This window comes from Phalacrocorax aristotelis, chromosome Z (genome assembly GCF_949628215.1).
Source record: "Phalacrocorax aristotelis chromosome Z, bGulAri2.1, whole genome shotgun sequence".
NCBI lineage: Eukaryota > Metazoa > Chordata > Aves > Suliformes > Phalacrocoracidae > Phalacrocorax > Phalacrocorax aristotelis.
The window spans coordinates 21203334-21217806 of record NC_134311.1 but is presented as its reverse complement, the minus strand read 5'-3'; the positions used below and the strand labels follow the sequence as shown (position 1 = coordinate 21217806).

Below are 14473 nucleotides of genomic sequence, written 5' to 3'. Positions count from 1 at the left end.
AAGCTAGTAAGCCTTTAAGGAAAGGCATCTCTCTGTTTATTTCTGCCCCTTGGCACTCAATTTGATGCCAAGTATTTTAAGAAATCCTAGGGAGCTGTGGGATATTATTTTGCTCCAAGTATTGTCCCTTACAATTTCTAACTTGGTGGTAGGTTTTTTTTTTTTTCCCTTCCTTTGGGGAGGGGTTGAGTTGTCATATTTCTCTTGAGTATGAGTACTGAAAAATTATTTCTGGACCCTTTGACCTATAGTCCTGTTATCCTGTTTCTGAATATACTGCTTTTCAGGCTCAACAAAATCTGCCACAGCAGGCTGCTGAATCTTTCCAGTGGAGCTGAGGGGAACAGATTTTCCAGTGTTTATTCATTTTAACTGTTTAGGAAGTGGAGTCTTGAGACTGCCCCTGGATATGAGACCAAAATATTTTTTTCCTAATTTAAGGTCTGCGTAATCATAGCATCCTTCACGCTGGAAGGTCCTTTAGTCCAAGCTCCCACTTAAAGCAGAGTACATACCTAATTCAGACCAGGACTTTGTCCAACTGGTTTTGCAAATAGCTCTATCATTGGCGGTTCCTTCCACTTAGAAAGGAAAGCAGTTTATACCTGAGTAATAAGAGTCCTATTTCTGCATCTTAGTCAGACTTTCACATCAAAAGTATCTTTATATTTCAGAGCCAGGACCAGGATCATTTCACTGGCCTCTGTGCATCTCACCAAGGATCTTTACAATGATGCTAGAATAAGTGCACATTCAATGCATAATGATGTTTTCCTGCTTAAAAGCCTGATTCATTGAAATGTTTTCAGGGTGGCAAATCTGGTCAATTATCTCTTTATAAGTTCTGAACTCAGTAAGTCTCCAGGTGACTATCATGAAGTCACTTTCTAGGACTAGTACTTTTCCAGGCACTAAATATGATTTACAAGGCTTCTCTGTTCTCCCAGTACCATATTTTTTCTTCATTTTTCCCGTTTGCCTAACAATCCGGGAACAACAGGCATACTTGAGATGAGAACTAGAGTATACATCATATCTCCACTCTCTGTATCAGAAAGAACTTGTCTAACCCCCAAAACCACATGATAGCATATGCCTTTGTAACTCTCCTTCCTCACTTGCACCTTTTCCCCACCATGTGTCTGAATTAGAGGCTTGCAAACTGGTTTTGCTACATTTCTCTCAATGCATGTGGTAGTGGAGTATCAAATCACAATTTTAAAAAATTAAGTAGTTTCAGACAATAACTGCAAAATTACATTTAATTCCTTTTCTTCCCTGTCATCTGATCTTTCTGAATAGTTCAGAATGGGAAATATGGTTCCCTGTATCTCCAGCTGGGGAGCTGATCTGGCTACACGGGCAGGTTGGAGACTCTGGTGTGTGAACTTAGTGTTTGGAGCAATATCCCAGAATCTGAGAACTGTTAAATGCGTCTCATGTGAGCTTTCTACTTATATGAGAACAAAGTATTGTGGTAGTTAAACCATTTGCCATAGATTATGAAACTACAGTATCTGATTCTGGTTAGCAAGTATAATTCTGCTAGCAAAAAAGCTCAGTTCAGATGTTTGCAATATTAATACATTACTATGTAATGTTTTCATTCCCAGTTTTTAGACTAGACCTAAATGTAGTACAGTTTAAAAAAAATTAGAAGACTATTTAGTATTTATTAAACACTTCAATTTATTTGCACTACTTTTATGCAAAACTTTCAAAATAATTATTCTAACTTTGTATTTTCTTTTTGTAGCCTTATATTTTCACAGATCCACCTACCATAAGAGTTGCTCATGGAAGGATTTTCTCAGAAGTTGTATGTTTTTTCCACCATGTGACACATACCATGCGACTGTATAAAGTCCAGGGTAAGAGTTGTAAAATTCTGTCTCTCTCAGCAGTTATTTTCCATCAGTACAATCTTGGATCCTCCCTGTCTTTCTAATATCTAAATGCACTTCTGAAGTAGCATTTGTCAGACTCAAGTTTTCCTGCGTCCAGGGCACCATGATCCCTTTTTTAACATCATCCTAGTCATTAAGCTGGCATGCTTAAACTCAACAGATATGTTGGAGATACCTGTCATTATTAGGAAATCTTATAGAATAAATTACCTACAAGGGGGTACCAAACTTTACAGGGTCATCTGAAAGCTGTAGGTATCTGTAAATAATGAAAATGAGGAAAAAAAATATCTTGGAGATAATACAAAAACATAGTTTCTTTCATAGCTTCAAACACATTGATGTAGGTACAGCAATATCTTATCTGAAGTCACAAAGAATGTAAAGTTATTTGTTAGTGCCATTAACAGTGAAGTCTGGTTACTCCACAATTGTAGGCATGCTTTAGTTACCTGTGAGCTTCCTTTTTATGTTTTATATACTTGGAAGAGCTCGTGACAGAATTGGCTGTGTCTGTTGAGAGGCACCAGCTCTGAACACTAGCTTATTGTCTCTTAAGACATAACTTCATATCATTTTGCTTGCTTTTCCTTCAGGAAGGCTTTCATTTTTTGTTTCTCTACTGTTCAGCTACTGATTTCCAAGAAAATTCTAGGGAAACAGTTACTTTGAAAACTCTGTACCCTTCCAAACTTGGTGATTAAATTGGCCAGGACAAATGTAGAAGAGGGAGGAAATCATGGTACAATTGTATAAAACTGTTTTTCTGTAGCAACTTGACTTGAAATGCTTAAGTGCATCTTTTTGTAATTGAGGTAGAAAACATACATTTTCAGATGTTTATGTATTTGTATTTACTGGAATTTTTCTGAAATACAGAAGTGTTGGCTATATTTTCAACAATTGAAGGAATTTAAACATGTTTTATATTAGCATTACTTTTACTATAGGTGCCAAAATTGTATGCATGATTTTTTAAATCTTATTTATAATATTTAATTATTTTCTAAACACCCTCAAAAACAAATAATAGAGCTGTAAGTACTCTGAAAGTCTCCCTTGCTCTTTATCTTATTGCTTTTAGGTTTCAGAGATAGTATTGCCAGTGTTACCTACTTTACAGTCCCACAGAACTGATATGTTTCATTTTTTTAGCTTTAATATATTTCTCTTTAGAACTAAAATTGATCCAGATGCCTCATTTTTTATTACATAAGTGTATACTTTGAAGTTTGAAGTTGCTAGAATTTACCCACATGCCCTATACTGATCAGAGTTCAGTTGCCAGCTCATCCGATACAGTAATTCTAGATCAAACTCTAGAACACATTTCTTATTAATACAAACCAAGACCTTGTATAGTAATTTGTTGTTGACAATAGTGAAGAAACATTTTTACGTTCAAGATTATATTTTTTGGTTTTATGTGACCAATATGTAAAATGGGTTTAGATGGAAAAACGGTACCTTGAGGTCAACATGTACTAGGTTGACAAAAACGTAAAAAGAATGTTGCTTTGCTGTGTGGGTTTCAGAAACTTAAAATTCTTAGCAAAGCGGGAACTTATATAAGGAGGACATTTATTGTAGGGAAGCAAGGCGTGAAGCCTGAAAAGTGTCTCTTTTGAGTACGGAGAGGTTGTTTGGTTTTTTTTAATGGATTTCTTTGTATTACTTCCTTTTGTTTAGTTCATTAGTAAGTGCCTACGAGAAGTATTATACTTCCATTTCACAGTTCACAGAAAATGAGTGGTCAGTGAAAATCACTTGCCAATTCCTAACTCATAAGTTTATCTTTTGAGTGCACTATCTAGTTACTTTTTTTTTTTTTGGCAATTTTTCATTCATCACACTGTTTCAATACTTCACCATGATAACTGGATATGTAACGGCGTGAGTCCTGTACCATGTTCCCAGCCTTTACAATGGAAAATGATGCAATTAGCTCATATATATTTTCTCTGTTTACTTTTATGGTGTGTTTTTATTTTAATTTCTTCATATGAAATGACCTTTTTCAAAGTTTAAAAAGTGATGACTTTGCATCATTGTTTTGCTGAGGTCTGTTTCCTGGGTTTTGTAAGGGAAGTTACTTATATAGCATTACTTCAATTAAAAGAAGGTATCTTGAATTATCTTATGAGATATGTATAGTAACAAAGCATGTGGAGAGAAGTAAATGTGTGTATACATACACGTATACAACGTATACAGACATTTTGTTTTTAAATAAAGACTTGATACTATTCTTGTAACCTACCTGCTTGCCAGGTGGTGGAAAGCCTGTTCGTGTCATTAATCCTTCCGAGGACTATAGCTTCTTCAGCAATTGTGGTAAAACACTGCTTTTGCCACTTTTGGCTTTAGAATTGTGTTGATTTTGAGCAGAAAATACTCTGGCTTGACAGCTCCCTTCAGTGTTTGACTGATGAGTGATTTTTAACTTCTTCTGCTTCCATTGTCATCTGGTTTTGATATCAGAATGAGTTTTTTTCATTTTTTTATCGGAAGCTTCTTATGTCTCATTATCTTTGTAATTGTATTTTTGTATTAACTCAAATTATGCCGTAGGAAAGAGCTGAGAGTAATTCATGCTCTGGTCATTTTAAAATTGTAAACTAAAATACTGTATCCTCGTTCAGTGTACCCATGCTTTAGTAGCCCTACTTTAATATAGTTGGAGAATCTAGGACTAAGAGTGTCAAAAGTGGAGCGTATAGACCTACTTTTTCCAGACTAGGTCTGGGAAAATAGGAGTAATTACCTGAAGCAAAATGTTTTTCTATTTAGCACTGTAGTGTAATAGCCATTGGTAAATGCTAACTTTTTAACAGTTGCTGGTACTGCTGCGGGTGGCATTCAGATTTAAAAAAAGATGAGGAAAGAAATACAGAGCTAGAGATCCTCCTTATTCAGGTGACAAAAACTCAACCCTTACAGCAGTATTACATACTAAATAATAGCATAAAAATTGAAGCAGGCAGACACTTTCAGCATTCCATTGAATAAAGATTGAGAGTGCTTTAGAATTTGACAAAGTAAAGACCTTAAGGAAACTATTCCAATGTGCTCTCAAACAGAACAGCTAAAACAATTTGAAAACTGTATGTGTAGAAAGAAAAAGGTGATGTGCAAACCTCTGTGTGCTTAGGAATCTAGAAATTTTATTTGAAGATATTTTGTCCTGTAAAAGATTCTACAGTTCAGGAGCCCAAATTGATGAGCTTGCCTCTGGGTCTTGTGAGTTGACATACTGGGGTTTTTTTCCCCCACAATAGTTCACTGTATTTAATATCTGAGATTTTTAAATACTGTCTTCAAGTCTTAAAGGACTAAGTTGGTTAATGATTCCCTCATTTTTTACCATCGTCTGTTTACAACCCATCAGACAGGCATCTCACTACAAAGAGAAATTTCATATCTCTGTTCTGTTTGGCAGAATTCTTTTCACAATTGTTAGTTCCATTAGACTACAGAAAGGGTAGAAGTGGTCATGCTGAATAATGGTATGATCCCATCCAAAATGTGTCTTGAACTGTTTGAAAATGTCAGGTTTTTATTAAATGTATTTAATTTTCAGTGCGAGGCACTGTAGAAAAAAATCTCACTGAACATCTGTCTGCATTTTCAGTTACTTGATCCTTCTTTTAATAAATAGGCATCTTTTCCCTGTCAGCAAAGACTTGTATCCTTGTGGTCATAACAGTGAGCAGTTCCTTAATTAACTCCTTAACCAAAACAGGGAGAATCTTCCTTAAAACAGCTGACTGGTTTCCTGCTTAGTGGAACAGTTGATGTCAAGAAGCTGGTAACTTCATTCTTGTCTGTGCATAGCTGCAGCTGCATAAGAGTCAAGGGGAGAAGTGAACGGCTAGGTCTTGTTCCAGCATATTAGCTGTTAGGACTTAACAGTTGTGTGCTGTTTCCTAATGATTTACCAGAACCCACATTTGTTCTTATCATCAATTGCTTCTGTTCTACTTCAGTAGAAGGTTTCAGACTGTCTGTTCAATGAGAACTGAATTAGAAGTACTGCTATATCATACAGCTCATAACTGAACTGCCTTCAAATATCTGGTTAGGTATAACAGAAAAGGAAAACTAGCAGGGGAAAACTAGAACACTGTGTTCTGGGAGCACAGTCATTCTTATATATGCGCAATCACTTTTAAAAATTGAGATATTTTAAATGCATCTTTTTCATGTAGGTTTGGAAGGCCAGTCTCTTGAAGTTTCCAATATTGTGGATATTAGAGGAGAATATAACCGTGAGCTTGCAATGAGAATTTCATCTGACATAAACAGTGAAAACAGATTCTATACTGATCTTAATGGATATCAGGTAATTATTGTCTATTAATTATAAAAGTCTAGGGTCTCAGTTTTTGACTGTTTTAGTACTTCTGATTGTAAAGAGTGAGTCATATTAATCAAACTCTTATGTAAACTCCACTAATCATTTTAAAAGGAGAAAAGCTTTAACAATATATCCATTATAAAATTTGATTTACACCACGTGAAGTAACAACTGTTTTATTTCAAGGACTTTGTTGTAATATTCCTTTATATACTTTTTAACATAAGAATTCTAATACAGCAAGTCACGACAAGCCCAATGTAGCTGCTTGTATATCTGCATCCCTTCTTTTCCCTCTGCTTTCTCTGTTTAATTAGAACCCTTTGGGTATCACAAAGCTAGATGTACATAAGGTCCAGCAACTCAGAGAGAACAACTGCTTGGTGCTGTGGTAGAAATAAGTGATGTATTTTTGGAGTGTAGTAACTTGTTCTATTGGTAATCCATCTGATGAAATATAGCATGACTATTTTCTTAACTTGGACCCTGCAGCACACACGAAAGAAAGAAAAATTTTTTTCCACAACCTTCCTTCCTTGCTAAAAATAGTTTTGCAATCACATCGAAAACCATACCTGCTGAGTAAGAGACCACTATTTTTCCAGTTAGTGTGTAGTAGTGCATTTTGCTGGAGACAGTAAAGTGAATATTTAAACATGAAAATAATTTTAATACTACTACTCATTTGTCATGTACCATTCACGAATTTCACTAGCACTTTAAGTTTCCATTATAAACCAACAATTCCTTTTCTGCTACCTTGAATCTATTCACTGCTTGTTCTCTAGAGGAGAAAAAATTTTCTCTCATTCTATAACTCTGATTATTCCTTTTTTGTAGGTTCCCTTGATGAATCTTTCAGGTTTTTTTAAATATTCTTTGATGTAAAAGTACATTGAAGTTATCATTTCCAAAGTGGTAATTTTAGCCACAAATCTCCGAAAAGCTAAATAATACAGTTGAGTGAATGCTTTGGTGCTGGTTGTCAATCAGTGCTTCTAAAGCACAAGGGATAAATGTCTGAAAAGGTCTTTGAAATTTAAATGCATAAAAAGAATGTATTTTATTGAAGTTCATGTTCATACTGCAGATCCAGCCCAGACTGACGATGAGCAAATTGCCTCTTCAAGCAAATATCTATCCTATGACTACAATGGCTTATATCCAAGACGTTGCTGTTCGTTTAACACTTCATTCAGCTCAGTCTCTAGGTGTTGCAAGCTTGAAAAATGGTAAGTATAAGATGATAGATACTTTAAAGGCCTGTCCTTCATGATTGTCTGAAATATTTCATTCAGAGATTACCATACCTACTAGCATTTGAAGAAAGGAAATACGTTGCTCCAACTTTGAGAATTTTTAGAATATGTCCATAATGGAGGTGGTAGATACTGTTCCCAAATGAGATCCTGTCATCTTCAATGGAAGATCTGTCTCAAACTAGAGATAGAGGGAAGACATTGTGAAAAAGACAAAATGAACAACAAGTTGTCAGAACCAGTTTTTTTTCACCCAAGAACTCTGATGGAACTCAAGGGTGAAAAAGAAAAACCAAGTGGTTCTCTTTTGTACTGCTTTCATAGCAGAGGGCTTAAGATGGATACTGTGGTGCTGATCATGTGTTTTGATTTGTTTGTTTGCTTTAGGGTAGAAAGCACTGGTCTTAAGGTATATGCAGTATAGCCTAATATGGCTGTCAAAGAAAATAATATGGCTGTCAAGGAAAAGACTAGAATTAGTGAATTAAAGGATAAAAATGACCCTGGGTAAGAATCAGCATACTTCTGAAGCAAAATCATACCTCACAAATTTAATGGAGTACTTTGAAAGAGCTGATGAATACGTTGACAAGAAAAATCAGTTTATATTAAGAATTCCAGAATGGGCACAGTCTTGTCCCTCACAGCATAGAAGGCTATCATGGATGGTCTGGAGGGATGGAAACAGAGGTGAGTTGTTCAGCCTATACTGCTACTAGAATGAGGGGGCATTCAAATAAAGCTAGCAAGTGTTGGGCAAAATAAGATGTATAATTCATAATTTAAGTTGTATAATTCCTTGCTGTAACATATTGTGAGTTTGAGTTTACACAGTTTTGAAAAACAACTGAATTAATATTTAGAAGAAAAAAAAGCCTGTCAAACTATGCCAAAGCCTCCTTCACAGTTTCAAAAAAGTATCATATTAATGTCTGTTCTGACAAATAGTGGATACTGTACTGGACTGATGGCAGTATTAGCAAACCTAATTCATTTTAGGGCAAAGAGATAACACTGGCCTAGAGACCAATGCTTTAATAAAGCCATAGTAAAAAATATCAGCACTTTGTTCCAAGATTACCTGATACAAGACTCAAAACATTTTTTTTTCCAAACTTTTCTTTGCTAGAAACCAAATTCCCTTTGGCCTGATTTTGTGAGTGAATTTGACACCACCCAATGTTTGTAGGCACTCATTACATAGGTGTTGGAGACTAAATTAGTGTGCAGAGCCTCCATTACCCTGTAATAGTGTATGTATTTGTTCTTTAACAACTGTAGTTTCTGTATCACAGAATAACACAACATCTAAGTTCACAGAGTTATCAGGGACTTACAGAATTTTACTATCTTGTTGACCCTGCTCATGAGCTCTCCTCTGCTGGCAATCCCTGACACAGTCAGCCTCTGTTCAGTGACATGCCTTTTCTTAAAGGTAGAGAATGTGTTCATCTCACTTGTTATCATTATGTAATACTTCATGAAATGACTCTGTTTATTACTTTTGTCCTGAGGGCATGTTGGACTCCTTAAAAGAGAACAAAAATGAAGCTGAACGTTCTGTGACTGCTGGAAGTCCTACGTTTCATGACAGTTCTTTGAAGGCCCTTCAGGATCTCAGAGGGGTCCTGGAGGAAAATTCAAAAATATTACATTTTAGGCAAGCACCTTCAGTAGCTGTGCATCTGTGTGTCTCAAGGCATAACCCACCATCTGAGATATATATGAACAGCCGATTATTTCTGACTTCTCATTCTTGGATTAGAGACAGGTTCCTTATTATGGAACAGTTAGTTAACTCTCATGCTGTCAGATGATCTCAGCAGTATGGAGTAGGATTCCTCACTGTATTGGCATCAGTCTTCAACATCAGCTTCCAAGAGACTTGGTCAAAAACTGTAAAGTACATGCACCACAACTTTATTCCTACTTTTCACCTCTTTTCTCATTTGTAGGATTGGATGCATAATCATTTTTTAATGTTAGAGGCTGAATATTTTTCACCTTGTAAGTTCTGTCCAGTTCTGCTCTAATTTACTAGTTAGTGGATTATTCTCCATGCCCCAGAGAAGACCTCCAGATAAATGGGATGCACTGCTGTCATTTCGAGGTGGACTTCGTGCAGTCTGGTGGAAAATTAACGGGGTAGCAGGGATCACTGAAGTCCTGAAGCCTCATGCAATACACTTATACCATTTTTATGCCAGAAACTTCCCTAAAATAATCTTTTTTAATATTGGTCCCATTTTTGAAATGGTTTTTATCTCTGGCTTTAGCAGCACTGATCATTTTGTTTGTATTTGCTGTTCACAATCACCTTAAGAATAATAAAGCTTTATTTTGCCAGTGTTAGTTATTCTAACTTCTTAAAGAATATTGGAAATGTAGTTAAGTAGTTTTGGATCTAGATCCTTTTAAGTTTTGTTTGAAAACTTTGACAAAAGGTTATCATAAGTTTGTCCTTCTTACTGTGGTTCAAGCTTTTTTCAGACACTTATCATACCTGTCTGTCAGCCCGTGTTCATATAGTGATTCACAAAGACCATCAGTCTGAGGCACAATCCTAGCCTCATGCCTTAGTTAAAAATGGTAGTTTGTTTCTCACTCATTGCCAGCTGACTTCTGTCCTGGATACACAAAATCTGTTTTTACTTGAGGGAAGGGAAGAACAAGTATTTAGGAAAATTGGATAAGTATTTGTAGAATGCTGAAGAAGTATAAAAGAGACCGCCTTACTAAGCAGCCTTTTCTAGTAGCTTAAATTGTACGTTTCTTATTTAGGAAACAAGCACTTCAGTCTTCCAGATTTATTTAGGAAACAAGTACGCTTGTTTGAAGATTCAGTGTTCAAAAACCGTAACAGCCTTAATTACATGCCCTGAGCTGGTTTCCCTCTGGAGATACAAACTTGAAAATATATGAACTTCATCTTCCATAAGGCTATTTATAATTTAACATTATGCTTAAAGAGCTATTCTGAATAGCAATGTTACATTTCAGCATAAACTCAGAACTTCCATATTCAGTGTTCATCTGGTGCAAAGTTCTTTACTACACTCACAAGTGAAAATACCCTTACAGGAAGGAGTGATTGGGAGTATTTATATACTCATATTGCTTACCTGTTTTTCTCTCTGTCTCCAACTGTAAAACAAAGACAAAAAAGGGAAAAAATGTATTTGGGAGGTACACTCTCTTATGGAGTGTTAAGATGAAGACAGATCCTCTACAGATCTCTCTATACAGCTGCAGCTACTTGGGATGGTTCTCCTCTTTGATGCTTGATGTGTGCCGAGTATCTTGCTTAGTAAGTTACTAATCTGCTTGGTAAGGTCCCCTGGGAAAAAGCTTTTGAAGGTGCTGGGGTCCATCAGTGCTGGTTACTTTTTTAAGTACCATCCCCTAAGACCCCAGGAGCAGGCAGTTCCAAAGTGTAGGAAATGAGGCAGACAAGGCAGAAGGTTGGCTTGGCTGAGCAGGAATCTTCTTCTAGAAATAAGGAGAAAAAAGAAAGTATATGGCCAGTGGAAGCAAGATCCAAAAAACATGGGAGGACTGCAGGGATGGTGTTTGCCACTGCAAGGAGGAATTTCATGCGGCCAAAGCTCAGTTGGAGGTGAAGCTGGCCAGTACTGTGAAAGACGATAAGAAGGGCTTTTTAAAATACATTGATGACAAAAGGCAAGCCAGAAATAACATTGGCCTGTTGCTTGATGAGAATGGTCACCTCACAAACAGGGACATAGACAAAGCAGGGACATTTAATGCTTTCTTTGCCTCAGTCTCCAACACCGATGATGGGCTCTGGGGCCCCCAGAGCCCTGGACTAGAGAACCATGACTGGGAATTATAAACTCCCAATCAACCCCAAACTTGTGCAGAACTTGCTGCTCCAGCTGGATCCCTGTAAGTTGGTGGGGCCTGATGGGATTCATCTGAGGGTACTTAAAGAGCTGGCTGATGTCATAGTGAGACCTCTCTCAATGATTTTTCAATGCTCTTGGGAATCTGGAGAGGTCCCAGTTGACTGGAAGCTGGCAAACATTGTCCCGATCTTCAAGAAGGGCGGCAGGGATGACCCTGGTAACTACAGGCCTGTCAGTCTCACTTCTGTGCCTGGTAAAACTATGGAGAAGATTATTCTGGGAGTTACTGAAAAACACCTGAAAGATGGCACAGTCACTGGTCCCAGACGGCACTGGTTCACGAGGGGAAAGTTGTGCCTGACAAACTTAATTTCTTTCTATTACAAGATTACCCACCTAGTTGGCCAAGGGAAGCCAGTCGATGTGATCTTTTTGGATTTCAGTAAAGCTTTCGATACTATCTCTCTCAATATTCTCCTGGACAAAAATATCCAGCGCACAGCAGGATATAAGCATAACGCAGTGGGTGAGCAACTGGCTGGTGGGTCAGGCTGAAAGGGTTATAGTAAATGGGGTTACATCAGGCTGGTGGCCAGTCACTAGCGGGGTTCTGCAGGGCTCCATCTTGGGGCCAGTATTCTTGAATATCTTCATAAATGACTTGGATGCAGGACTCAAAGGAATACTAATTAAGTTTGCTGATGACACAAAATTGCAGAGATGCCTTGCAGAGAGAGCTAGACAAATTAGAAGGCTAACCCATGAAGTTTAACAAGGGCACGTGCCAGATTATGCACCTGAGGCACAGCAACCCTGGATGTATATACAGACGGGAACGAGAGGCTGGAGAGCAGCCCCACAGAGAGGGACCTGGGGGTTCTGGTCAACAGCATGTTGACCATGAGCCAACAGTGCCATGGCAGCCAAGATGGCAAACTGTGCCCTGGGGTGCATCAAGCCCTGCATTGCATCCAGTCGGGGAGGTGATTGTCCTGCTCTGCTCTGTGCTGGTTTGGCCTCACCTCGAGTGCTGTGGGCAGTTTTGGACACCACAGTAGATTAAGGATATAAAGCTACTAGAGAGTGTCCAGAGGAAGGACATGAAGTTGGTGAAGGGTTTAGAGGGGAAGATATACAAAGAGCGGCTAAAGTCACTTGGGTTGTTCAGCCTGGAGAAGAGGAGACTGAGAGCAGACCTCATTGCAGTCTGCAGCTTCCTCACAAGGGTAGGAGGAGGGGCAGGCGCTGATCTCTTGTCTCTGGTGACCAGTGACAGGACCTGAGGGAATGGCAGGAAGATGTGCCAGGGGAGGATTAGGGTGGATATTAGGAAAAGGTTCTTCCCCCAGAGGGTGGTGGAGCACTGGAACAAGCTCCCCAGGGAGGTAGTCACAGCAGCAAGCCTGATGCTATTCAAGAAGCACTTGGACAACGTCCTCAGAGATATGGTGTGAATTTGGGGCTGTCCTTTGCAGGTACAGGAGTTGGACTCAATGATCCTTGTGGGTTCCTTCCAGCTCAGGACATTTTATGATTCTATGTTCCTTGTTACAAATAGTAGTTACCAGTAATAACTTTTCATGCTAAACTTATGTTTAGACATTTATGTTAATAATTTGCAGGACATTCATCTGAAAGGCTTGTGAAAATTTTTTGGAAGGTTATAAACAGCCAAAGCCCAAGGGTATTAACTGTTTACGTAATCAGTCCTTAAAATATTGATCTGCTATTTCTTCTCTAGATGCAAGAGAAAAATTGTGGTTCTTCATAAGTTATATTTCCGGGTATTTTTCTCATATTTAATAAAAGCTTTACATATTCTTGTTACCAGTATAATCCTTGGTCTTTCAGGTCAACTGGAAGTGATCATGGATCGTCGACTTATGCAGGATGACAACCGTGGCCTTGGACAAGGTGTCCAAGATAACAAGATTACAGCTAATATCTTCCGACTTCTGCTGGAAAGAAGACATGGAACAGATGTGGTAGGATTCACTGTCTGGATTTTTATGGCTAATTAAGATATAAATATTTATTTCTGTTGGAGCAGCAGTGAACGCGATAAAGAAATTATTCCATGAGCAGTAGAACTAAGGAAACATGGCTTCCAAGGGAGTTTTGTCAACTTGCTTGCACATTCTCCTTGTAAAGACTTGGTCTTTCGCTATTCCTCACACAGATACCTGCAGTGTTTGCTTCTCACTCACACTTCAGTACATGACTGGGGTACTGTTGTGGAAGTATCATCTTTTTTATTCTGTTTCTTTTTTCGATGAGGAAGCTTTTAAAAAATGCTAATTAGCGAGACTGCTGCTTCTTAACAAAGTTAACTGAATCAGGACTAAGGCTGACAAATTATTTTGGATGAATGGGTAGAAAGAGAAGGCTCCTAATAAATTTAATTTTCTTAGGAAATAAGATGTAAGTGGAAATATTTAGATGTCACACATTATAAACCTTTTCACTACATTGTGATTCTGGCAAAGTTGAGATCATTTTGTTGTAAGGGGTTTTCTACTTGCACTCTTCAATTTTCTTTCAGTTCTTTGCATTTCTCCTCCTTGCTTTTTTTCCTATCAGTTTTGAGAAGAACAAAATAAGAAGTAATCTTCATACTGAGGCAGTAGAATCATGACAGCACTGAGTATATTTTAAAATCATCCCACAGCTAAAGATGAGAGGTTGTATACTGAGCTGCTAATGAATATGCAGATAAATTGGAATTAATTCTGGTTTATAATGGATATCATTAACCACTGTGAGAGGATGATAATATCAAGCTTAAAGCTAATTTCCACCACTTAATGGTTGACAGTGGGTTTTTTCAGGTTGTATATGTCATGATTCTGTAGTTCCTCATCCTGTATAACACAGGCAGCATATTAACTGCATTTATTAATGTGGTGTGCAAAAATGTAAGCTAACTTGAATTCTGCAGCAGTCTAGCTTTGACAACAATGAGCATAGCACATTGGTTAATCTACCTTTGCAAGAAGAAACCTGCAGAGAGAGCTATACTGCCACAGGAAACTTCTTTACTACCCAGGGTAATTTGTGTTGTATTAAATTAGAATGTGGACTAGT

At 37.7% G+C, this 14473-nt stretch overlaps 1 protein-coding gene across 2 annotated transcripts in view; it reads left to right on the top strand.

Annotated features, from left to right (window-relative positions):
• Window positions 1–14473, top strand: part of MAN2A1 (mannosidase alpha class 2A member 1) — a 122677-nt gene that overhangs the window by 89532 nt on the left and 18672 nt on the right. For both annotated transcript variants that reach the window (XM_075079368.1, XM_075079367.1), the window contains exons 16-19: window positions 1757–1871; window positions 6116–6249; window positions 7355–7496; window positions 13241–13374. In XM_075079368.1, coding sequence (XP_074935469.1) covers window positions 1757–1871; window positions 6116–6249; window positions 7355–7496; window positions 13241–13374 — 525 coding nt within the window. The remainder of the gene's footprint in view (window positions 1–1756; window positions 1872–6115; window positions 6250–7354; window positions 7497–13240; window positions 13375–14473) is intronic.